This window comes from Opisthocomus hoazin, chromosome 6 (genome assembly GCF_030867145.1).
Source record: "Opisthocomus hoazin isolate bOpiHoa1 chromosome 6, bOpiHoa1.hap1, whole genome shotgun sequence".
In the NCBI taxonomy this organism is placed as follows: Eukaryota; Metazoa; Chordata; class Aves; order Opisthocomiformes; family Opisthocomidae; genus Opisthocomus; species Opisthocomus hoazin.
Genome location: NC_134419.1, coordinates 59848082 through 59873908, shown reverse-complemented (window position 1 = coordinate 59873908; position 25827 = coordinate 59848082). Strand labels below are relative to the sequence as shown.

Below are 25827 nucleotides of genomic sequence, written 5' to 3'. Positions count from 1 at the left end.
TTATTTTCTGGCTAACACTGCGTTTTGCTTCTCCCTCCACAAACACCTGGAAGTCATAAACTTGATTTTTCACTCACAGCTTGTCAGAGCAACTAAACATTTGTGAACATCTTGTTCATTTGCAGTCATTTTTCCACCAAGGTGGCCATACATATGCAGTCACTAGCATTTCTTATGGACTACAATGGTCCCATTAAAAACAGACTTCTGGAAGAAGGGCTTTACAACTGTAATTCACAGTTTACTCAGCAAGACAGACGTTTCATTCAGCCTTAAGGTGTAAGATTCTGCTGAGACCAAATTGCTCAGACATTCCCTCACCAACAGGAAGAAAAAGAAATATCCAAGAGATTTCTCTTAAAACTTCTTGCTCAAGATGTGTTTCAAATTATTTTGATTGGCATATATAAGCATCTACATGCAATGAAGGTACCAGACAGCAAAGGACTAATCTAAAGCAGAAAGGTACATCAAGAGGCAAGAGGTAAAAGCAATACGGAGAGCTTCCAGAGACCTCTGCTGCGAAAAAATGAGGCTCATGTTCTTGTGCCTTCCACCTCTGCAGGACAGACCTGAAATGAGATGAGAGGAATGGGTTCACTTAGCAAAAAGCATTAATGTTCGCTTGTATGTTTTGCTGTAATTCAGTTTTGGAACAGGTTAACCTGTTTGAAAAGATGAATTTTTCTGAAGAACAGAAAAATCTATTTTTTCACTGTGGTTCAAAGAGTAAGTTTGACTCCTATCAGAAGCGTCATCTGCTACTAAGTTCCTGCTTTTTAGTTCCTACTATGTCAAGACATTTCTCTTACATGGAAACTCTTTTCCAGGAACTGACTTGCAATAGTTTGCATAGTTTGCAGCCATGGTGAGTTTCCTCCACTCTACTCCTGAAAAAAATATGAAAGGGAAATGTTCAGCCAAGTACTCCTCTCCTCAAAATGTTACAATGCCATTGGTGTTGAGTTCAAAAAAAAGCTGGCAACTTTGAGACAGATTGTGTTACAAGGTTCTCCTTCTAACACAGAAAACTCACTTGCATCTCCACGGATTTAGAAGACTTCAGCAGAGACCAATTAACTGCGGTAGGACTTTTTCAATTTTGTAAAAATAAATGTTAGCATTTAAAGATCCCTTAGAGAGTGAAACAGCTGAACTAGGCTGCGACTGTTGGCTCTTCACCTTCTCCACAGAACAGTTTCAAGTGAAAAGTTTATTTATATGTTGAACTTAAACCCAAAAAAGGGAACTTCTGTTTGCAAATGTAACTACTCAGGATGTGACTGTAGTTTCCCAGTATAGTCAGGTGACCTGCTTTAGCTTTTTTTCTTTTTAAAAAAAGACATTGCAGAAGTGCTAATGACTGAAAATCTGAGTGAAACCATTTTGTTGTCAAAACTTCACAATGACCTTACTAACAAGCTGGATATCAGTCCTAACGGCATTTCTTCTTCTCTTACGTAAGTGATCCATCATATTTCTTTTCCGTCCTTTTTGAGAGATGTTTTTTTCCTGAGTTTGATGGGGTTATTTATTTCCCAGTTGAATTGTATGTTGTTTAAAAATTTGTTTAGAACCCTGTTCCTCGGAGAAAGAATATTTTTTGAGACAGTGGGGTATTTTGCTGAGATTTCTAGCTAATATTTGCGAGACTGAGTGCTGTGCTAAGAGGTCAGCTGTGTGCAATACATGAAGTTAAATACCTGCATTTGTGCAGATGAGATGGCAGAGCTGCTGAGCATCCTGTTTGGCACTGTATAGAAAACAGTACTTTAGCAGATATAAGGAAAATATTGACCTGTGTGCATGCTACCTGCACGCCACTTTTGGTCTCCGTGACTCTCGCTTATAGGACTTTGATGCTCCTGCCTCAGGCTGCTTCTAACGCTTCCTGCCAGCCCAAAGCAGGGCGTTCTCATCCTCACAACTTGCTTCTTATTTCATGGTTACCTCCACTTCGTGCAGGGAAGAAGTGAGGCTCATGGATAGGAAGTGTCAGCAGGGGTCATATTGAGACTAACGTGAACTAATGAGGAGGATGGAGCTAGCAGCAGCTACAAAGACAGAAGTTTACATAGGTTACTGTGGTCTCTGAGACGTTCGGTAAGGGGTAGGCACCCTCTGGTGGCAAAAGCCTCATCTTTACCTAATGAACACCTCCCCTCGCTACCCTACTTCATGCAGAAATTCGCAGAAAATCATCATCTACCCTTGGGGAAACCCCCAAGGGCAGTTTGCCCCACCTGAGGCATGCAGACCAGCTGTTCCAGCTTGCATCCTGCCTCGGATTCTGCAAGCAAAGCTATCCATAGATCTACAGCAGTGCTCTATCCTCTTGTAGTCCTTCTCAGGGTACACACAGGAATTTGTCACTCTCATTATCCTTTTTAGTTGTCCCTTCAAGCCCTCTGCACCTTTCTATAGACATTTCCAAGAGTCTGGAGGAATGGAGACTGTCCAGCACAAAGGACATGGACAACCAAACTTTCTTACAGATGTGAAGTCAGCAAGGACTTCTCCCAAGTTACTGACTAGTTATTGCTCAGAAACCAAATGGCACAAGTCCTATTAATACAATAGCATTTGCTTAGAGCAAAGAAATGCGGACTCAAGAGCAGCAAAACATGTTCTACAGCAAAAGGCAATTCACAATAGATACAAGGGAAATCCATTACCATGCCTCCCAGTGTCACATGGAAAAGTGCAGGCAATGGCAAATCTATAAGCCTTGTATGGAGGGGTGCGTGGCAAGGAAAAATTCCTGTCTTCATGTAGGAGTGACTCCTGTCCTCATCAATTACTACAAAGAAGGATTTTGCCTCTAATTTGAGGACTGAGAATGGACCCTGTTTGCCTGGATACTAACAGTGCCTATCTTATGAAACTTCCACGTAGCTGGGAATTTTGCTATACTGAATACCAGCCAAAATACCTTTCTTTTTTTAATGCTGGCTTTCAGGCACGGTTTCCAGCAGGGCCATTGCCTGTAGCCTCTTTGTTGTCATGGGCATTCCTTATTTGACTGTGGAGTTGCTCAGGCACCCACCGTGAGCCATCCCTTTTTTTCCATCCTACCTCTGCGTTTCCCAGATACTTGCTTCTTTTCCCCCTTGCTGCCTCAAAGATGAATGGCACTGAATCCCTGCCTACTGCAACACCACAGGACTAGCCACTATCTGCTGCAGTGAGAAGGAGAAACCTGAGATGGGGGAGGAAGAAAGAAGAAAGTCACATGGAAGCAGGAGGCAATAGAAGGAAAGGGACTAAGGCAAGTGCTGTGCACTGAGAAAGACAAGGCACATGTTGCTGTTTATCACTGCATGTTATGGCTGGGAGTTGGTTCACAGTATCTCATAAGGTGGGGAAGTGAGCTATTCCTGCTCCCTAAACTTGTGCCCAAATTGCGTTTTGCACCACCTTCCTCACCATGCTGACCTACAGGCAAGGCATCGCATGAGCACAGTTACATAGCAGAGGGCACAGCGAGAACAGGACTTCCCTCAGTGCAGCTCAGAAGCTGTTTTCTGCTTAACCCAGCTCTGTGCACAACAGATCTGAGGAGCACTAAGCCTGCCCAGGCTTAAATCATTCACTGAGATGACAGACCAAAGGCTCTGATCTCACTCACAGCCTGGCTTATTTATCTGTAGGTTCATCACCTGCCCAGTAGCTCTACCTTGGGGGAGGTAACCACACTGGCAGAGGACTGTGGTGCAGCCAGAAGCAAAAGTTTCCTCAGCCACCGGCCTGGCTCCAGCATACCATACCAAGCCCAGCTCCTCAGGCAGGCTGCCACGGCAGATTCACACTTGCTAGTTCTCCATGCCCTCCGACCTCTAATGCAATATCTGTCTAGTCTGCAGCCTCATCTCCGGACTCTCTGCCAATAATACACACACACAAATGTTCCCCCACCAGCTGGAGTGAGCCACAGCTTGTGCCTCCCATCAGCCTCCTGGTGTTGCCAGGGTCCCAGGGGGCACACCTCTATTGTACTGCCAATTGCACGCTACGCCTGAGCCAGGCACACAGGAGAGGTGAGAAAGCACCATCAGTTGCTTCCAGACCCTTTGAAAAATGATCCATGAGTCACACAAGTATATATATCAAATTCATCTGCGAGGCTTTTCCACCCAGAAGCAAATATTCTCTGGGTCCAGGGGGTTTGTTCAGGCATGGGAGTTAGTCTAGCCCAGCATACAGAGACAAGGGGTCAGAAAGCTAGCACTGGGTCTGGAGTGCTGCAGAAGCTGAGGAATCATTTCTAACCCCTCTGTACAGGGAGGTTTTTATACATCCCCAGAAGATCTAAACTGAAGATGGGATCTAGGTCAAACAGTGACACACGTGTATTTGACTTGGTCAATCCACTTCTTTCTACCTGAAGGGGAAACCAAAACAAACAGAAGCTGGCTATCTAACACAGTCCTCAAAAGCAAACAGTATTTAAGCAGCATCCAGTAAATGATATTAAACCTTAATTAAAACCATATTGAAAGTATGAATTGAAAATGCTCTCTCTAGTCCTGTGGGTTTTCAGAAATTTCCCTCCCTCCCTTTATAAAAAGAAACTAATAATTTAATCTCAATATATTAAACTGACCTACACAAAATATTCCATGTAAAATATTATTTCTGCCATAAAACACATAATCTGTCACTGGTTTAATTCCATTAGAAAGCATACATTAAGGTCTATGTATTATGATCATTAGGGTAATAAAGGTAATACAATATCACTTTTATTATGTTTGAATTTAAAACATTCTTCATATGAGCACAAAGAATAATTAAGGAGATGAAAGAAAGGGGTTTTTTAAATTTATAATGAAATAAATTCACAAGCAAGAGCAAAGAGACTAGTTTCTAATCTGGAAAATCAGGAGCTATGGTTCTTACACCCATTGTGTACTCTTAGACTTTTTTTTTTTTAATTCCCTTTCTTTGTAACTTTGATTTTGGTAATTTAGAATAGCAAACTTCTGCAACCATATCTGTAACCGGACTTCCCACCTGTCCCAACTCCCTTCTCTGAGCGTCATAGAGTTTTTGGAGAGAAAATATTTCTGCTTGTACAAAATAAGTTTCCAGACATCTTAATTATGAAGAAAAGTTTGGCAAAAAAAGACTTTCATCTCAGAATTATAGCTCTCAAAATACTTTTGCTTTAAAACTCAAGATTTTTTTGAAGCTCATCTCCAGATTTTTGAATCTTGGCTTGTAATTTATGAAAATTTTGGATTAGAAATGTGATTAAGACCAGAAAATAAAAACAACTCTGTTGTGAGCCACCCTATATATCAGCTTTTTCTGACATAACCACAGAAGCCCCAGAGCCCACACTCAACTCAAGAGAGAGTTTCAGCACTCTGAAAAGCAGACACAAAATGAATTTCTGTAAAGGTACCAAAATGGCTGAATTTGGAGTGGGAGGACTATGCTTCAAGTCTAAAACCAATTATATTTCTAGCATCCATCTTACTGCGCAAGAAGTGAAAGCACAGACCCCAAAACCTCAAGAAGACAGAATTATTTCTTCTCAGGAAGTGGAGGAGAGCGAGGAGAGGCAAGCTGGGACTTACAATGTTGGATAACTTAGCAGTGGGAAAACTGGATGAGTTTAAGACCTTAAAATCCCACTTGAGTTTCAGTCAGACAATACTCCCTCACAATTCCCCACTACAGTGGGGAATGCCTATGAAAAGATATGTTGTTGCATGCAAAACAGCATTACCATGCATGGGATCTTACCACCAGATCCCATATGTACTGTCACCCAGGCAGTGGATTACCAAAGAGCAATAGCTGTAGGAGAAGAATTCATGTTCTGCCTGAAGCATGTAAAGGAGACAGAAATTTCATAACATGCTATTTTAAAATGTGGAAGTCTTATCTGCCTTTAAAGCCTTCTCATGCTCCAGACACCTCATGCAGTTGTACATCAGGCATGTCATTTGGAGATACGTGAAAAGACTTGGTGGAAATAGCCTTGCATGCCTATCCCTGAAAAAAAATTCAAGTGCACATTTTTAGCAATTTCCTGCCATAAACGAGCAACATCAAAAATCATATGACTTCTCTTCTTTTTCTTGACTTTTTGTTGTTCTTGTCTGGAAAATTTTTTATATGTTACCTTCAAAAAGTATGTGAAAATGAATAGTTTTCTTCAAAGCCACTCCATTCTGAGCACCGGCACACTCCAAGCATCAGGCAGCACAGCCCAGTGACTTTATGGAAGAAGGAGGGCTGAGAGGATGTTCTTTTGATAAACTAGGAACTTGGTGTGGGAGTCTCTGAAAAGGTTGCTTCCAGCCCATAACATTTTCTTGCAAAAGGAAAATACTCTCTTCTCTGCCAGCAATAAGTTACATTTGGAAGACCATAACTACAGGAAGGATTGGGATACACATTTTCTGGACACGGTGCTGGGGTATGTCATATCTTCTCTTGTTAGTGTGTCTTCTTAGCTATACAGCATCTGTAATCTTTTTCTTGATTTATAGAAATTTCTCTTGCATACAGCTCACAGGCTTGCAGTAAGGAAATCCTAAAATGGAAACAGTGTTAAGACAACACAAAATTTTAAAATCATATTTTCCATTTCGTCCAAAACCTGCCACGTAGTGGCCACATTCCTAGGATGACCTCATTAACTTGACTGATAATGCTTCACTAGTCCAGGAAGCCTCAGATCCTTTCTTACGCTTTACCAGGATCAACCATTCCCTTGGAAATAGCTGGATACAGCATTCTCAAATACAGAGCTTTCTCCTTGATGTTCCTAATAGGCTGAAATATTTCCATTTCAGATTTTTGGAGAGCAAAGGTCTATGCTTCTGGAAACTCAGAGGAGGAAATAGGTGAGTTCATGGTGAGATTTTTGCTTCCAGACAGGAAGTTAGGGGCAAAGCAAATGTAACAGAAGTGAACATTCTCAGAAGACTTTACATACTTATGTATAGAAGATAATAACCTGGTTGTGTGATTGTACTTTGCCTAGCACAGGATAGTTCTGCCGTGTGACTGAGGCCTTTAAATGACTTCTAAGTAAATACAATGATCATAGGGAGGACACAGCTTGGAACACAGATCCTGGACGCAGGCAACCTCCTGTCTGACAGATGAAGCTGAACCCTTAGGTACGCACAGTAATGCAAAATCACAATATGGTTCATATTCTACACTTTAAAATTCTCCTGTGTCCTCCCAGCAAAGCCTTACAGACAGACTAGTCAGGCAGGGCCGGAGGCTGGGGACTGGGTGGACATGAAGCTGTGCATGTGCAGCTGTGGGAAGCAGGACTAAGAATGGCGAGGAAGCAGGTATGGGGGGTTTCACTTTGGAGAAAAAGTTAGAGACCTAGCTCTAAAACCTAGCTCTAAAACTCAGCTGAGACCTGCACGCACCAGAGACTAAACTTGTTCATTATCATAAAACGGCACTGAGCCCCTTAGCCGCATGTTCACATGGTTTCATGATGTGCAGAGGGTTGAAAGAGTAGTCTTGTATGTGACTCTTCCCAGCTACCTAGTCTGGCTCAGCATTATCAGCCCCTCCTGAAGAACAAATATGAGGTGTTTTTTTTTTTAGGGATGCATTTTAACTTTGGAAACTTTGTGTTTTCACATCTGAAACACAGAGTTGTATTTACTACTTAATGGCCTATACTCACTGGTTTGTTTTCAATTTTTGCAGATTTCACATATGTTATAATAGGAGTTACTCTGGGAGCGTTTCTAGCAATTGGTTTTGTAGCAGTAATAATTTGCATGATCAAAAAACAAATGCTTGACAATGTCTTTGCAGGTAAGAAAAAATACTCCTTATTTCTTATCCAGAGATCTAGTTCTCCTTATGTTCTTATACAGCAGTTCTGAGCTTCAGTGTTAGGAATTGTGTATGTACTGCAGCTCTGGCTGTCCTTTGAAAAACTATTTTAAAAGTGTGTGAAGTGCTGGAGTTCCTAGATCTGCAGATTCAAATTTCAGTATAACCAACTCTATCTTTAGCTTTACAAGAGAAACAGAATTTAATTCAGCTTACTGCCTGGTATCTTTTTGAATGATTAATTTTTAAAACAAAATTCTGCCTAATCTACGTAAATAGTCTATTAATTTGCAGGATGGGCAAAAGGCTTGCTCACACTTTGTAGCCAAAATGGTTATTTATTTCACTGATTCTGGACTTTCCCTTCAAATGCAACTGTCTGACTCCAAGATACGCAGTTTCCATCAGACTACATTGCAAAATTCCCTATAACTTATCCACTATGATTGGTTTTCAGGTGCCAAATGAAAGCATGTTTTGCATCTGAAACAGGCAAAAGCTCTTCTAACATCATAACTGCTGGTAGAAACAGCTCCTTTTGACTTTGAACTGGTGGTTTACAACCCGTGGTTTTGGATTCAAATCCAAAATCTTCAAGTTAAACTGAAAATGCCCTTCATTTCAGTAGACAGAAGTTAGCAATGGGCAGAATTTGTCCCACGGGCCTCCTCAGAGGGAGTGCTGGTTCGTGGCCCTCCATCCTCTGCACAGAGCCTCTCCTACCCGATAGGACTCCAAAGTGCTTCACAGAGCAGTGCACAGAAAATATTTTGAAGATTTCTTCCACTGCTGAAATAGAACTGTCGACTGTAGTACAAGGTATCAGCACACAGTAACAGTTAATTGCAGTTAAGAGCTAGAATAAAAGAGCATAGCAAATACAAGAACAACAGATATGGGCAAATGAGGAAATGCAAAGTACTAATAGTTTGACCAGAACATCAGTGTAAGCTGTTCTTTTTTTGCAAAAAGAGCCCTGGGACTTTGCTAAGGCAAATCTTTGTAACCTAAGTTTTGCTTGTCAAGAGGGGTCTGTGCTCTCAGTAGCACATGAAAATTTGGCTTGGAAGGAATCCATAGCAGAAATGGAAGCAATGAGGCAATCTCATGAAATATGTGGGGAAATAATCCTTAATGAAAGAAAAGGGACTATAGTAAGAGAGTTTGGGGTCTGAAAGCACTGTTCTTTGTACGTCATCTCCATAGTGAATTTCTAAAAGCACCTTTGCAGCTCTGGTTGCATGCAGAGTGCCAGCTCTTGTAGTCCACTTTTAAAAACAAATTCTCATAAGTGTAGCCAGTTTCCACCACAAAAATGAGCCAGACACTAAACAAGGAAAATACAGCAAGAGAACTCAATCAGGTTGCTACAGCATAGGATTAGGAGCTGCCTGTCCATCCACTGTATCCAGAAATGCTTCCTTCTGTGGCCAGATCTTTGCATTAACCCTCACACGCCAAATGAGAGGTAATCTCCTAGCACCCAGAACTGTCTAACCCTACTAAGTGAGCAGTGCACCATCACACACTGCTTCAACAGTAGTCACAGTCTCTTGCTTAGTAAAAACGCACACAGAGTGGTCTTAACTATTAAGTCTGGAGTGAATTAAACTGAGCTCTCTGGGCCCAGTACTGCTACGGTGAGCTCAGCCGATCAGTCACAACCTGATTCCAAATGGCTGATGCTTTCTTTACTGGCACTACATAGTGTGCCTAAAAGGAAACTGCTTCCACCTCATTCTCATCAAGCATCTGATCTCAAAGTTGTTTCTCATGATGCTCTGGGGATGTGCTACAATCAAACTCAAAATAGCCAAAATATTAGCAAAGATACAGCTCTGAGAAAATTGACATGAGATATTCTGGCTGGAAGAATCAAGAAGGGCTTTAGGAAGGCTGCATGACATTACTGATATCAAAGAGTTTTACCTCAGAAAGGATGGCTGGATCTTTATCAGCTGTAACTACATTCTCCTGGTTGCATCCTCACGACTTCTGAGCAGGCCCATCACCACTCTGGTCCTGGTTCCATAACTAACCACATTTTCCTGTTCTCTCCTTAGAGTCAGATGGCAAAATGGATAGAAGGTAAGAGTCATTGCCCCACGCGTTTTCAGAGGCAGTGCAATACACAAACTGTAATGTTTAACTCCTCTCTCCCTTTATGCATGATGCTTCCCCACAACTGTGATTTGAATGATAACACATAATACACATGCAAGCCACTAGAGGACCATGATACCCAGTGTATCTAGTGGACCTGTGTGGAAAAAGGAAATTCCTTTTAACAGGATTTTGACATTTTAGAAATAGGAAAGAAATCCCAGCAGACAGATTCTTTCTAACAGGAAAATCCTTCAAACACTTCTGATGAAGCTTTTCTTTTTTTTTAGGTTTGTACTATGTATTATAATAGCAATCTCATTTTAAAAAAGCATTTTTAAGGGATGAAAGCCAAAAGCTTTGTTTCAAAAGTGCTGAAGTTGGATGTTCTTTGAGATTGCGAGAATTATTCCACATTTTCTCCAAAACAAAGTATTTACTGTATTGTCATATTAAAAAAAAAAAAAAAAGGGAAAAAGAATAACATGTAAACCAGGGTAAATGGCTTCATCAAAAATGTCCCCATTACTGTGTTTGGACCTCAGTTCTGAGAACTCCCTCCACCCCAGGTTCTTACAGGTCAAGGTCATGCAGTGATCATTCCTGCTGGAAAGGATCCATTGTGCCCTTTACCTTCCTCCCTGTTACTCAGAAACAGTAAGACCATTTTTGGTTTTGAGCACCCAACGGGTTCACACGCAGAAGAGGCAGTGCCAGACGGCTAGGTAATGGCAGCTCCCCATCTCCTCCAAGGACAGGCAATAGCGTAGAGATGTGTGGGAGCAGGAACTCTGGACTGCAATTTGTCTGTTGGCTCATGGTAACCTACAGATGTGGACACCTTTTTGTGGCTCTTTGAGACATTTTATAAGTGACTAATAAACCCCAAACATTAATTAATCAGCATTCTCATGACCTAAGAAACGGCTTTTGGCCTCTCTTGGAGAGCTAGATAGAAGCATGTCCCCATCACAGTTATTCCTTATAAAGAGGCCACAGCATATGTAAACATTGAGTTGAAGATCAAAGCAAGGGCACCCCTTGCAGCTGTACTTAAATGTCTTGCCTGTCCAGCAGGGAAGGGCCCTAGTCATGGAGCATCTGTTATTTTCCTGGGGAGACACTTCCACAGCCTAACACAGCTAACTGTCATAAAATATTTCCTTTCTAGTAGCACGCTATTCTCTTACAAGACACTCACAATCTCTGTGTATTAAACTAATATAGATTAGGACTATTATATGGCCAGAAGAACAAACACAGAATATGCAGTAAGCTTTCTGCTGTTTTAAGGACAGTACAGACAAAGTAACAAATGGGAAGGGTGTGAATAGCTGAAATAGAAAAGCCAGACACCAGAGTCAAGAGACAAGAGAATAAAGGGAAGAGAGTGATAAAGGCAAGAAGAGACACAGAAGGCAGTGGATTTACTGCCTGAATTAAATGCATATGGTATGATCTGTGAACTGCTCCACATCAGACTTTTTTACCCTGTGCCTCCCATCCCTTGCTGTTTATTATGTGTGACAGTTTGAACATCAATGATATCATCCTCTGATCTTTCTAGGGGAAGTGACTGAGTTTGTCATGGCAACAAAATTTAACATCATTAATGACGACCTTACATTGACCCCTTCGATGATTCCTTGTCCTAGTCTACAGGCATTTGATCAAAGGTAGAGTGAAGTTTCCAGTTTCATGTCAAAATTCTGCTCCTAAGGCTGGAAACATGATACAATATACAAATTCTCTGTCTTAGAGCCACTGACACTGACCAGTGAGAGAAGCTGTAATTCCAAAATGTTTGGGGGCAAAACTATGTGCGGTAAAGATTACGTTTTTGCTTAAGTAGAAAACAACTAGCAAGCCACCATCTCTTCTTAATCAGTTTTACTTTTCAATTCTACTTTGGCAGTGAGTAAATTACTAACAAATCTTTGTTCTCATTGACTTCAGGGCATCTATATATTACTCCTTGGTGGCTCATCAAGGGATTCTGTAATGTAGATGTTGATCTGAGAAAACAGTGCAGTCTTCCACTGGTCTTGAGGAAACTTCTGACAGTAAAAATATTACCAGATCCACAGCAAACATTCAAAAATGCTGTTATAAACTAATCCTTAGGAAGATTAGTGAAATACAGATATCCTTGAGATAGCATGAATTTTTAGCAAGGAAGTATATATGGTGCTTTGTTTGATAAACAAAGCTATACTTTTACAAATCTCAGACAGTGGATGCAGAACTAGCTTTGTTGTGTTTGCACCATCATTCCGCAATCCAAGCAATATCTGCTCAGGTAAAACCAATGGGAAATACAGCATACAGCATCCAACGTACATTTCCATCTTGCCTCCTAACCTTCTTCAGGGTAGGGCCTTTCCAGATAGTAGAGTTTGTGTTATGTTAAACTGGCCTATATCTAATGGGAATACCTTACAGGTTGGAACTGGACCTTTACAGCACATGTAATAGCTGAAGTATGTGGCAGCCTTCCATAGGACTCTCACTCATGTTGGCATCTCTCAAGGACCAAAACTGAGTCACAGAATGGGGTTATATGCCACGTTTTGGATTCCAATGTTGTTCACCTAACTAGTTGAGGTTGTTTGTGTATCTCTGAAAGGAGATGTATGGGAGATAGCTGCTCTTAACAACAGCAACCAAAAAAATCCCCCAAAACACAAACCCACCACAATCCCTACAGTTTATTTCCTGCAAAGGGCATTGAAATGTTACTCATGCTGAGTACTTGCACTGTAATGCTACAGTATTATAAATACTGAGGAGATTCCTCAAGAAAACCCAAGTTGTATGTTCCTTTTTATCTGATTTATTTTTTCCCATAGGTCATAGTATAGGGTAATAGGGATAGTTTCCCATTTATTTAAGTCACCAAAGAGATACGGGATAATTAGGTCTAAACTGACTTTAAGCACTTACTTCAGTTCCCTGGGGATTCTAATTCATGGCATTTTTAGGCCAGAAGATAGTCCTGGAAAATTCTTTGATAAAGCAAAGTCCATTCTCTGAAATCATCTGATCCTAGATTTATTCCAACCAATCATACAGCCACCCTGAATACCTCAGGTACACAGGCAACCCAGATCCCTCAGTGATAAGTAAGATATCACCCCTTTAGGATCAGAGAGAACTAGCATATCATCCATGGAAAATTTCATTTTCTGCTTGAACAGTAATGATTATTAGTGTTTGTTCAGGAAAAAAACTTAATCCAACTGATCACAGAATCACAGAATCACAGAATGTTAGGGGTTGGAAGGGACCTCTGTGGGTCATCTAGTCCAACCCTCCTGCCGAAGCAGGGTCACCTACAGCAGGCTGCACAGGACCTTGTCCAGGCAGGTCTTGAATATCTCCAGAGAAGGAGACTCCACAACCTCCCCGGGCAGCCTGTTCCAGTGCTCCGTCACCCTCAGAGGGAAGAAGTTCTTCCTCATGTTCAGACGGAACTTCCTATGCTTCAGTTTGTGCCCACTGCCCCTTGTCCTGTCACTGGGCACCACTGAAAAGAGCTTGGCCCCATCCTCCTGACACCCACCCTTCAGATATTTGTAGGCATTTATAAGGTCTCCTCGCAGCCTTCTCTTCTTCAGGCTGAACAAGCCCAGTTCCCTCAACCTCTCCTCGTAGGGGAGATGCTCCAGTCCCCTCACCATCCTTGTAGCCCTCCGCTGGACTCTCTCCAGTAGCTCTTCATCTTTCTTGAACTGGGGAGCCCAGAACTGGACACAGTACTCCAGATGAGGCCTCACCAGGGCAGTGTAGAGGGGAAGGAGAACCTCCCTCGTCCTGCTGGCCACACTCTTCTTGATGAACCCCAGGATCCCATTGGCTTTCTTGGCAGCCAGGGCACACTGCTGGCTCATGGTTAACCTGTCATCCACCAGAACACCCAGGTCCCTCTCCGCAGAGCTGCTCTCCAGCAGGTCCACCCCAAGCCTGTACTGGTGCATGAGGTTGTTCCTCCCCAGGTGCAGGACCCTGCACTTGCCCTTGTTGAACCTCATCAGGTTCCTCTCTGCCCAGCTTTCCAGCCTATCCAGGTCACGCTGAATGGCAGCACAGCCTTCTGGTGTATCTACCACACCTCCCAGTTTGGTGTCGTCAGCAAACTTGCTGAGGGTACATTCTAACTCTTCATCCAGGTCGTTGATGAAGAAGTTAAACAAGACTGGGCCCAGTACTGACCCCTGGGGGACACCACTTGTCACCAGCCTCCAACTAGACTCAGCGCCGCTGATGACAACCCTCTGAGTTCTGCCATTCAGCCAGTTCTCTATCCACTTCACCGACCACTCATCCAGCCCACACTTCCTGAGCTTCCCTAGGAGGATATCATGGGAGACTGTGTCGAAAGCCTTGCTGAAGTCAAGGTAGACAACATCCACGGCTCTCCCTTCGTCTACCCAGCCAGTCATGTCATCGTAGAAAGCTATCAGATTGGTCAGGCATGATTTCCCCTTGGTGAATCCATGCTGACTACTCCTGAGAACCTTCTTTTCTTCCACTTGCTTCATGATGGCCTCCAGGATAAGCTGCTCCATCACCTTTCCCGGGATGGAGGTGAGGCTGACCGGTCTGTAGTTCCCTGGGTCCTCCTTCTTGCCCTTTTTGAAGATTGGAGTGACATTGGCCTTTCTCCAGTCCTCGGGCACCTCTCCTGTCAAGTGAGAGCGCTCACCCGAATTCACCTTAAGCCAAATTTTGTTTTAAATTTCACATCATTCTTCCCATGAGCCACTATGTCTCCCTAGCTGGGACATACTCTGCGTGGCTGTCACTCAGCACAGTGCCACCATAATTGATGGAGTTGGTCAGCCTTGATGCAGAGAATCTTTTTTTATGCTACAGCCCTGACTAGCTGGTACTGAACCTAACCAGCACATTGCAACAACAGGTTTCCGCTAAAATCTGGAAATATTCTGATGTGTCCCTCTTATTACTTTCCCAGACACTTAAAATAGAAGTGTTTCTACACCCACATGCCACTGACAGCTCATTGTGAAATAATTAAAAGCATTTAACACTTTATTTAGTCAGGTATATAAGATTAGGATTTAAACAATCAATTCATAATGGGATGCCCTTAATGGGATGCTTACTAACACTTGAGAAGAGAAAGCGGCTTGAGGCAAGCTGCTGTCAGCTAACAAAACAGTAATTTAGATGTCAACTGACAATTATTTAATGTCCTCTTTTTTAATTAATAGCTCATGTCAGTTTCAAATGCCATCTTGGTGTAAGCTTGGTAAATTATAATGCCTAAAATTTCATGCAAGTTTAATGTATTAATAAAAATGTCTGGGCACATTTAATGTTAGCAATATTTTGAGTTAACTACAGTGCATGGCAGCCAGATTTATTCTGACAGAAGGAGATAAAGAAAGTGGCATACAGAGACAAGGAGAAGGATGGAGAGACAGAATGTTTACTAAAAAGGCAAAGGTACATATTTTAAATCTGCTGCAATAGCAAAAAGGAATTTGTTGCCTCAACACATCCTAGGCAGCAGCACACATCAAAATTCCCCATGCAACTCATGGGGTTCTACATGCCCCCATGTAAACCACTGAGCAAGAGATCAGGTTTTAAATGCAATAGACAAGTCATTCTGATATTTGACAGAGAGGAGGAGCTTGGGAGCTGCATAGACCAAGTGCCAGGCTTATCAGAGATTTTCTTTTGCTACCCAAAGCAGCACCTAGATGTTCTGTTGCGTTTTCCCACTTGACTTCTTCTTAGGGACAACTTCTCTTTCTTTTGCAATACTTTGTTTGCAAAACACAAGGTACTCTTGAGAATCAGATCATTCCTTAGGTGAATAGAGGAGGGCTTGGAATGCCATTGCCTGTTAAAAGCCTCCACTCTCCTCATTCCCTAACTCTAAAAACACTGCCATGGATTACAGAGGAGATGAAATCACCCACTTGGAAAATATAAACACCAGAGATGGATGCATGGCAAAGACTATGTCTGGGCCATTATACGCGAGTTTGGATGTTGAGCTGCAGTTTTGTCCCGCTAACAGAACTGTCTCAGTTTAAACAATTGAGTCAAGAACTTTTTTCCTAGCATTTTTTCATGTTCTAGTTGGTAGCCAGCTGCACTGACAGGCAGAGAGAACATAACAGGAGCTGATCTAACAGTTTCAGATCCGTCAAACAGGTTTAGAGTCAGATAGATAGAAAACCTTTTTTTGTGGAGAGGAGAGCAGTTCTTAGTTTTCTTCTGATCTAAATAGTACAAATTGGTCTATGATATTGTGAACTGCAGAATGCATCATTTGCCAAACAGGAAGCCAATCAAGTAGGAATGACTCATAACACTGATACTATCAGCTGCAAGTGAGAGATGTAACCTGTCTAATCACCAGAGTCTGAGCCCACAATGAACTTAACTGAAGACCTAGTTTTGATGCTAGCATACTTGAAAAAGCCACAAGTGGGAGTCTCTTTGAAAATGGGACCAAAATTTTACAAACCAAAATCCATAAGTAAACACACACCGAAATAAAAAAGACCTTGGTCTTGTCTGAATGTCTCACTGGAAGTGTGGTGCACAAAGAAACAGGATCAAGATCTAGAACACAGCTCGCACAAGACACTGGCTGTCGAAATGCATTGCAGCAACTCAGATACTGCATGAGCTATTCACACATAACACTGTATTCAGTATGTAGCCAGGGAGCGATACTGTCTCAGCCACTCTACTATCCATTGAAATCATATCTGCTTAAGATGCAAGCACATACTGCTGTGCTACTATAGGCAAGTTCAATGGCAAAAGTACTTGAAATGCATGATGCTAAAAATAAATCTGCAAAGGCATTATCTTTATCCAGTTCCTAAACAAGAATAACCATAATGTCTTCTCTGCAGAAGATTTTTATACGAAGAGAAACATCAGGAAACAGGGACTGGTATTGGTTGTTTTAAATCATACTACGGCAACTTTTGTGAATTTTAATTACTTTTCAATGAAGTAATTCCCTCCTATAGAAATATATCAGACTTGGAGACACATGTTTTCCTTGCACTGACCCGACATTAAGAAGACATGATTCCCAGTCGTAAGTTATCTCACTTTTCAGCCTGGAGATACCTGGAATGAGGCTAGTTCATTCTCTGCATTTCTTTCAAGCTGTGGCCTTACTGCTAAGACTCCCATTCAGAAATTAACATAAGATGCTTTTTGACATCTTCACAGAGGGAGATTAAATCAGTGACTCATTACATGGAATATGTGACCACTGAACTGTCTAGCACTACAAAGCACTAACAAACATCAAATGCAAACAAATATGAAGAAGAAAATATATTAACAGCAAGACAAACTTAAGACTATGAGGAGATGTCCAGTTTAAGTAAAAATGTTTATACCTCACCATTTTAAGTTAATTCAGACACAGGTCTTATGTCTTGGAATCACTGTCTCTGTGCCTCTTACACATTTTCTTAGGCATAAACCCACATCTGTCATGTGCCCCTAGGAGATAGGCACTACAGCATCCCATCTTTACCTGCAAGATTACAGTCTCAACCTTCCAAGTTTCCTATTGCTTAAATATGTTCCCTCTGGTGCTCCCAGGTGCCTCTTGACTTTCTGATTCATCTATTCTAACACACGGGATGCAAGCAAGAAATACAGGCATAGGAAAGGAATTTGTGGAGCACAGTCACTGACATTCTGAGGAAAGCATTGCAATCTTACCCAAATAGCAAGAGTTGGTATGGAACTGTTTGAAAATGTGAATTGACTTAGCCTTTCACACAAAGTCATAGCTGCTCAGTCTCTTCCCAGACTGGACTTCGGACACGTAACAAGGAAGAATCCTTATTTTCAGAAAGTACCTTCTCCTTCAAATGTAGTATGTGACTCTGCCTACCATTCATTCAAACTCCAACTCATTCAAATCGCAAACTTACCTCACCAGCCTTGTAAAAAAAAGAAAGAAAAAACCCCCAGGAAACAAAAAACAGGGAAAAAAACCCACCCCAAAACAGGAAAAAAACCCCGGAAATCAAAATGAATTTAAAAAAAAGCAGTGAGTTATGAAGTGGAAGAGTTATCAGAAGCCATTCCAAATCATTGGCACTTAATGCGTCTCATGGGTGTCTCAGGGGCAGTCCTTCCTGAGGTGTCTCATATTTCCACACTAGCAGAACAGTGCCTGGAACAGACCGAATCCTCCAAGATGCTTTTCAACAACAAACACAAAAAACCAGAGCTGCAGCTGTCAGAAACTAGAGCTGCCAGAAATACACCTGGCAGAAGGCAGCTCACACCACAGCACAGATGGGCCTCCCCCGCACAACAATCACTTCATACAGTCCCACAAAAACCCACCACTGTAGTTCTGCCACAGCCCACCAGTTATCTCCCTTTCCCCACTCAGCTCAGTTTTGCCCTTGTTTTGTGCAGCCATGGCACTCCTCCCATAGAAAGAAGACATGGTCAGGTGTGGAATGAGCAAAGTTCAGCAGAGGGATATGGGAAAGCAGAGAAGAAAAAGCACTGGAGAACATACCCAAAAAGCTTCAAACTGTATCCAGCTTTCATCTGCCTGTGACCATCACTGTAGCTGACGGAAATGGCAGAGCTCTGTTGCCTCCTAGCCCATCTATTCTCCCTTCTCCATCCCGGCTATCTTTCCCAGTGCCCACTGGGTTTTCTTCACCCCTTGTCTGTATCCTGCAGTTATCTGCTTCTTCTCATGCAGAGGACTAGAAATGGTGGTGCTTCTACAATACAAAGTATGCCACAGCTCCCCCCCATATCTTGCAGACCACTGTTCTTGGACTGCATCCCTGTCCTTGTTTTGGGCTGCCTGACTGCACCCTCAGGAGCTGAGTCTCCGTCTACCACAGTTCTCTCACTCCTGTGCGCCCCAAGTGTCTTCTGGACTTGTGAAGGAGGCAAAACTGAGTTCCAGTGCTACAGTTACTCCTTACAGGATCTGTGAACAGTTCAAACTAGCCTTCTCATGCATGGTCATAAAGCATCTCGCAAGAACAGAAGTGAAGCATCGACATGAAACAATTAGCCATACCCTACATGCACCCCCGTTCTCTCTAAATCCCCAGTAATGCAGACAACTTCCTGGATTTCCGCAGTAATCCTCAACTTCCTTAGAGCCACTGAGTCGCCTGCATCTGTCTTTGTTCTCCCAAAACAAGCCTCTTTTTTCTTTTCCTCTCCCAGGAATATCCCTTTTAAACTATGATAATGAGTGTCATCTTCTTGGATCTGGAGAAAATCAGTCATGTAGATTCAACAGAAGCCTTGACACCTCTGGGGTCAAAGACTTGAATATTTCCTCTTAACATCCCTCAGCTATATCCTAAGCTGTTCTTTTACTTTCCACACATTCTTTTTCCCAAGCAGCCCTTCAGAAGGTCTTTCATCCTGCTAACTAATATAGTCTACAAAAAACACAATCATCAGGCCAACATAAAGTTCCTGTAAGTTGTTAGAGGTCTACAAATAAGGAAAAACAGAGCCAGCAAAGACACTCAGCCTCAGCTAAGATCTAAATAAGCCTTGCAAGATCAATCAAAAATTATTTATTTGTGGTCTGCTTTAATTGCAGAGCCTCCCTTCATATTGCCACTATGGCCAAATACCAGTAGTGAACAACTATCGGCAGAATGGGAGTGGAAGCTAACTTGGGAGAGCTACAGTCCTCTTAGGCAGAAGTGCATTTGCACTTCACTAAGGTGCAGATACAACCTGCACAAGATGAGTCTGGCCCTGCTGATACACCAGGGCAGGCCTAATTCCTTGCTCAGCACTGCAGGGATTAGTGGGTGGCTGATAAACTGAAGGTTTTATTCATTGCCTTAGGTTTTCTCAGTATGCATCCTTGGAATGGAGTTTTAATGAAAAATATTTAAAAGCTGCACAAATGCCATAATAATGCATGCTATTGCAAATAAACAGAAGTATGAACAGAGACAGCCTAAACAACTCCATATGTGTTTGTGTAAATGTTAAAAAATAAGGAAATCATCTTAGCAGAAGTGGCTGTCTCAACTCCCTGCACATAGACATTTGCAGAAACAAAATGTGAATACGCATTCTGTGTTGAGGCATTGGTCACCAGTGACTAGAGCAATAAGCTGGCTTTTCTGCCTGGTTTTGTCACTGTTTTGTCTAGCTGAACTTGATCTTCTGAACAACCTTGGACAAGATAATTTGGCTGAGGTTACCCTTTCTATAATATGAAATTAGTCTTTATACCACACACTTCAAAACCAAGGACACTAAACTTTGCACTGTGCTGGGGACACCAAGCCTTAAAAAGCAGCACTATGACACTCTGTAGGCACTTTCAGGCTCTCAGTTCCTCTTGGCACCATGCCCGAATAGAGGAAATACTTCATATACAGACACATATCCACACAGAGACAGATTTATACACACATACATACACATAGGTACAGTCCAGACTGTTAGGTTGAGGTTAATTCATTAAACCCCTTTCCAGGATACCGCATACTTCACTGATGCCAGCTAACAGCCTGACAGGCAGAGCCACACTTCTGGCTATTTTTTGCTCCTCCCTGGCCACTCTCCACATTCCCTGGGAGAGCATCTGGCCCAGGATGCCTGTGCTCCCTTCAGATCTGGGGGCTGTATTTGCAGTTGACATTTTCACAGCTGCCAAACAGGGAGGAATCCTTATTCCTTCCTAGCCCTCTGCACAAATGTTTGAGGCTAGTCTTGAATAGCTCTAAATCATTTGATTGTAAGAGTTGGTCCCAAACCTGCTGAGTCAGGAGAATGCTTTCCTGGTAATATTCAGGCACCTGTCGGAGGCAATTCCTTCCACAGCCATCGTGGTGTCTGCTGGCAAACTTGCTGGTGCCACTGATTCCAGCAATAAATGAGTAACTCTACCTTTCACTGGAGCTGCTGTGAGTCTGGATGAAAATTCAGAAATGTTTCTGGAAAAGCACCCTCTTCACTCCTGTCAACAGACACCCAGGGTAACTCGAATATTGGATGCCACTGAGCAGAGAGCGTCCTGCTCCCAGGCAGCACCTGTCTGCCATCCAGACTGAGTAGAATTATGTTGACTAGGGTTTGTCAGAGAGGTGACAACAAGGGACTAGCTAGGAATGAAAGCTGCTATCATAGTTGAAGGCCAGCTCAAAACCAAAACAAAATCAGGCCTACTGATGCAAGAGACTCAGAGTGCCACAGGTCTTAGGCAGAAAAGAACAACATCAAATCAGAGAACCTGCATACTCCAACTCACAGAATTTCCTGTATTCCACTGAATTTCTGGACAAGTTCACACCAAACATATGAAAAAGGAATCATGTTCAGATGGACCTCTAGGAGCCTTTTCTCAGTGACTTCTCAGAAAATAAGATTATTTATAGATCCTTTTTTAAGATCATGTGTATAGTCTGTCAGATGATTTTATTTCAGTTCCCTGATCTCTTACTCTCTAAGAGTTCTGTCCTGAAGGACCTGTACTGGGCATAATCAAAACTAAGTCTGTTTTTCCTCTGATTGTTGCTTATAACCACTCACCTCCATATTACATGTATACTTCACAGCCTGGTATCAGAGAGCAAGCAGCAAGCTGAAAGAAATGAGTAAATATCACACAAAGTGATGCTGACTTCTGCCTTGTAGGCTGCAAACGCCTGGGCGTCCATGGAGCATTTCTCATGGATTCACGGAACTTTATGGGCTTAGTGGCTTTCCATATGGGTTTAAATTGGGCTTAAAGACACTTCACAGAGGCCCACTGCTGCAATGGAAATTTTGCATGGACTTGTAAATGGAAAAAGACAGAAAACCACTGTCTGAAAAGTATCTGGGTTATTTTTTGTGCATTAAAAACAACGCTTGGCCCACTCCCAAATCTGATTTACAACATAGACATTGAAATGCTTGTGCTGGCACAGGAGAGGTGGAGAATGGGGCTGGGAACTGGAGACAGGTGCTGAAAAATAACTACCCCTTTAGGTGGAAATTCTGTTTGTAAAGTGTTTGTGAACTGGTTCCTTTGAGTGAGCTTCCATGACTCCCTGGAGGAGAACAAAGCATAGGACCAACAGAGTGTCCCATCTCCAGAAACCATTCTGCTCTGCTTCCCCCTCTCTCCCAGCACAGCTGCATGCTCTGGACAGACAGTCATGCATCTCCACTGCCTCAAGGAACCAGCCTTACCAAAAACATATGTGGTATAACATAAAAAACATTTTCAGTGAGATCAGGCTGTTTAAGGATGTCTGGCACAAGGGAAGCAGTGAAATATTACAGCCAAGGTGCTGGGGAAGGCTGGCATTATCAACAGTGGGAAGGCAGCCTGAGAGCATCAGCAAGAAAGCCACTCTCTTTGGGTGACTTATCGATTATGTTGGGCTATGTGGAGAAGAGCATTGGCCTCCAAACAAGTCTCTTTGCTCTTTTTGTATGCAGAGAATTGAGTTACTTAGAATTAGGCCACAGGCAGGCAATCACTTAGGAATTGTGCTGAAAAACAATGCCCTTCCCAGCAGTTCCCTGCAACGTTCTCCTCCAACACAGGCAGAGGAAGGGATCAAGTGAGCATCCTGGAACTTAATCCTTTGCTGATTCATCCTAGTTAGCTCAAATCACCTTGCGCTGGCCTTGTTCTGCATTAATCTGTTGTCATAGTCAGAAGAAGAGGGGGGAATTGTGGGGTGTTTTTTAATGGCTACAGTTGCAGACAGGCAGAAATTTGTGTAACCTAGTTCCCATGCTTAAATCTGTGTTATTTTGTGTGAAGAAATTTTGACAAGTTCATAAGCACAGCCCATATCAGGTCTCCTGATTATGTTTTGAAATGCCTCTCCTTTCCAGGAAAGAGCTGCCACAAACCATTTGCAACAAGCTCAAAAATATTGCTGTATAACCATGACATCCTGTGTAACAACAGAGCTGTGTCACTAAAAGAAATTCCTTGTGTCTCCAAAGCACTACATCAGTGCAGGCAAAGGAGTGCTGAGACAATCACCAGCTACCTCCAGTGTGGTCCCCAGGCTGCAGGTGAGCAGCCTGGCAGGCAGGTAGTGGCTAGGTGCTGGTGAGCTTCCCTCCTTGCACTTCAGCAGACACCTTCTCTGGATGCCCTGGGAACTCCCAAAGGGCTGGGCAAAGCCGGCAGTATGGGAATTTAGCTATGAAAGTGCTGTGGGACAGTGCAGGCACTGCCACCTTATAGAGTTATGCTGACTCACCCCAGCCCCAAACCGGGGAAAGAAAACATGGAGGAAACAGAGATTTTCCTCTGATTCCAGCCTATATATGCCTCACCTCCCACAGACTGTATGCCCAGTTCAAACTAGAAAGATGAGAATCAGGTCTTAACTCTCTATTACAGACACTAATGGTTAGTGCAGTGAATTTCACATGAACAGAAAGTTCTAGCACAGCTTTCTAAAAGACATATGTGACAAACATTCTCTCAGAGAAGGAAAACAGCCAGCCAAATTACAAGCAGCAGGTCCCTGCCTGCCAAATCTCCTGTGAGTTCTTTCTTTAGCAAAGTCACCAGAAAATGCTTGAGTAGTATTTAAGGAAAGGGACTACGCTGGATACCATTTCCCGGTAGAGTCATGAGACCTAAGAGTATAATGAAGTTGAGGCCTGCAAGACAAGATCTTATTTCCAAGCACTGACGCTAGATGGAGTAAAACTGAATAAAAGATTCAGAGCAGTGAAGAAAAGAGAAAGCATGAAAAGTTCCTGCATTTCCCCAGCTGATAATGTGTTGCTTCTTTGTATGCTCATCTTTGATCACTGCTCTTAAAGTCACAATTAACATCTCACTCTCTGTGCCTTGCAGGTCAAACATGGGATCAAGCCAAAACAGGTATGTTCTGGGTGAAACAGTAGTTTGGTGGAGCAGGGAGATGAAGTGACAGCACTTGGCAAACGCACAGAAGTCGTAAAGGCACTGCCACCCAGATAAATGGAAAGGTCGCGCAGTGCTAAAGGCTCTGGGGTCACCCTGAGTTCCTACTGACAGCTCAGATCTGTCTCCCAGACACTCTGCATGGCCTAAGACAAGTCATTTAACTGTCTTGTCCTCCAGCTTCCCAGCTGTCTAACTAACTGGAATGCCTTAACATAAGGCCCTGGCATACCTCAAGGCTGTCTGCGTTATGGCACAACTATGCTGCAATACAGCTGCCCCCACATTAGCAGGTACTCCAAGTAGTTAGCTCTTGGAAAGATGCAGCTACAGTACGGATCCAGGAGCTGCTCATTTGCTCCCTACTCAGGTGAGAGGCCAATACTTGGAAGCAGCCCAAATGATGATAATCCAGAGTCTGTAACACTGCGAGCAGTTCTCATAGCAGGATGCTGCCCTAAAACGCATTGCTTGCTGCTAGTGGATTTGTACCAGGCAGTCAAGAGGGCATCTGGAAGTTGCCACAGCAGTCAGAATCATAATTTGTTCTGTTAATTAATTCACTTAGGAAAAACAGGTACATCCAAAGACACAAAGAAACATTTAGGAAAATAAAAGTTAAGCAGTAGGAACTTCATGAATGTAATTCCAGCAGCTCCATTAATAATTTTGTAGAATTCCTGTAATTTTTATCTGGGTATCTCTGAGCTCAGCTTTTATAATGATGCTATGGATCATTCCAGGCAAAACCAAAGCCAGAAAGATATTGTTAACCTGTGATGTTTCTTCCTTTTCAGGGATGACGTCAATGTATTAGGAAAAGAAAGTACAAATGATCAATAATCCTTTCAAAATTGAGAGTTACCTGGTATGAAAATCAATAGAAGTCTCTTGTGCACAGGCAGGAGTCTCACCAATACCAATTCCTTGCTTTGTTCTTTAATTGAAAGACTGATTGATGGATTACAGGAAGAGCTTATACTGCATGCTAACTTCAATCACCTGCACACAAAAAGCCTGCAATCCCCAACAGCATGTATAAGAAGGAAATGTATGAGGAAAATAGAATTGATGAGCTCTTCTCATTAATAGATCCTGTTTAGTCTGTGATAAGTAAATGACTGATTTCTAAAATCGATTAAATGCAGGGTAATCAAAATATAGCAATACATTTCAGCATCAGAATTCATGGTCATGCCCTTATTTCAAGTTAGGTAAATAATGACTGAAGTAACTTTAAAAATCATTCATCTGAGGTCAAAGCAAAACAAGGTTTCTCAATTTTTTCAGTGAGTATATGTTTTGTGTTAATAGGAAAACATTTTATTCATACTGAAGTTGTATCTTTTTTATCTCTCAGACTGGCATCTTTTGTTGAACTGCAGGTAGCAGTGCTCATTTCAGCTATTTAAAATGAATTGTGGGGATGTAAAATGAAAAATTCCTATTTGAATTAATGTTTTTTATGTTTCACTTTTAAAACATTGAAATGAAAACAGTTCTGTATATTAAAAAAAAGTTTCTGGACATCTGAAAAAACATTTCATGTCAAAATTCTACAAATAAGCTAATGTGACATTTCTAAAATTTACTCATCACTATTTTTTAATATAAAACAATGCAGTAAATTCAATCCGACTTTGTGAATAATTTCAGTCTCCCGGCCCCTTCATTCTTTATCTAGCCTTCTATATTCTGTTGAGTTTGATTTCATCAAAACTGCTTTGCCTTGCTCCAACTACAAGCTTCTTACAACAGGAGTGACAGAAAAAATAGACCTTTGTCTCAGAACATTTAGAATAGTTTAAATAATTTTAAATGGTTTAAACTGAAGTTATACTGTAAACGCATCCCAACTTTACCAAAGCTGTCAGCCTATGGCTTTGGTCCCAGTTGAGAAAATAACGCTATAGATTCTATTCTGTTTGTTTAAATCCACTTCTTTGAAGAAAGTTTTATCCTGACAGATATTGTCA

At 42.1% G+C, this 25827-nt stretch overlaps 1 protein-coding gene across 2 annotated transcripts; it reads left to right on the top strand.

Moving 5' to 3' along the window:
* The first annotated feature begins 1354 nt into the window (after window positions 1–1354).
* TMEM273 (transmembrane protein 273) lies at window positions 1355–25484 on the top strand. Of its 2 annotated transcripts, XM_009943864.2 has the most exons (6): window positions 1355–1460; window positions 6810–6860; window positions 7696–7806; window positions 9891–9915; window positions 23783–23809; window positions 24649–25484. In XM_009943864.2, exons 1-6 carry the CDS (start codon window positions 1406–1408, stop codon window positions 24692–24694), a joined length of 315 nt encoding a protein of 104 aa, XP_009942166.2. In that variant the 5' UTR covers window positions 1355–1405; the 3' UTR covers window positions 24695–25484. The 2 variants fall into 2 exon arrangements, with proteins under 2 accessions (XP_009942166.2, XP_075279490.1); XM_075423375.1 differs by lacking the exon at window positions 9891–9915.
* The last annotated feature ends 343 nt before the right edge of the window (window positions 25485–25827 follow it).

Coding starts and splice junctions, on each gene's coding strand:
- TMEM273 (XM_009943864.2), top strand. CDS start 1,406: ATGACCTTACTAACAAGCTGGATATCAGTCCTAACGGCATTTCTTCTT. Junction 1,461..6,809: donor GGCATTTCTTCTTCTCTTAC/GTAAGTGATCCA, acceptor TTTCCATTTCAG/ATTTTTGGAGAGCAAAGGTC. Junction 7,807..9,890: donor GCTTGACAATGTCTTTGCAG/GTAAGAAAAAAT, acceptor TTCTCTCCTTAG/AGTCAGATGGCAAAATGGAT.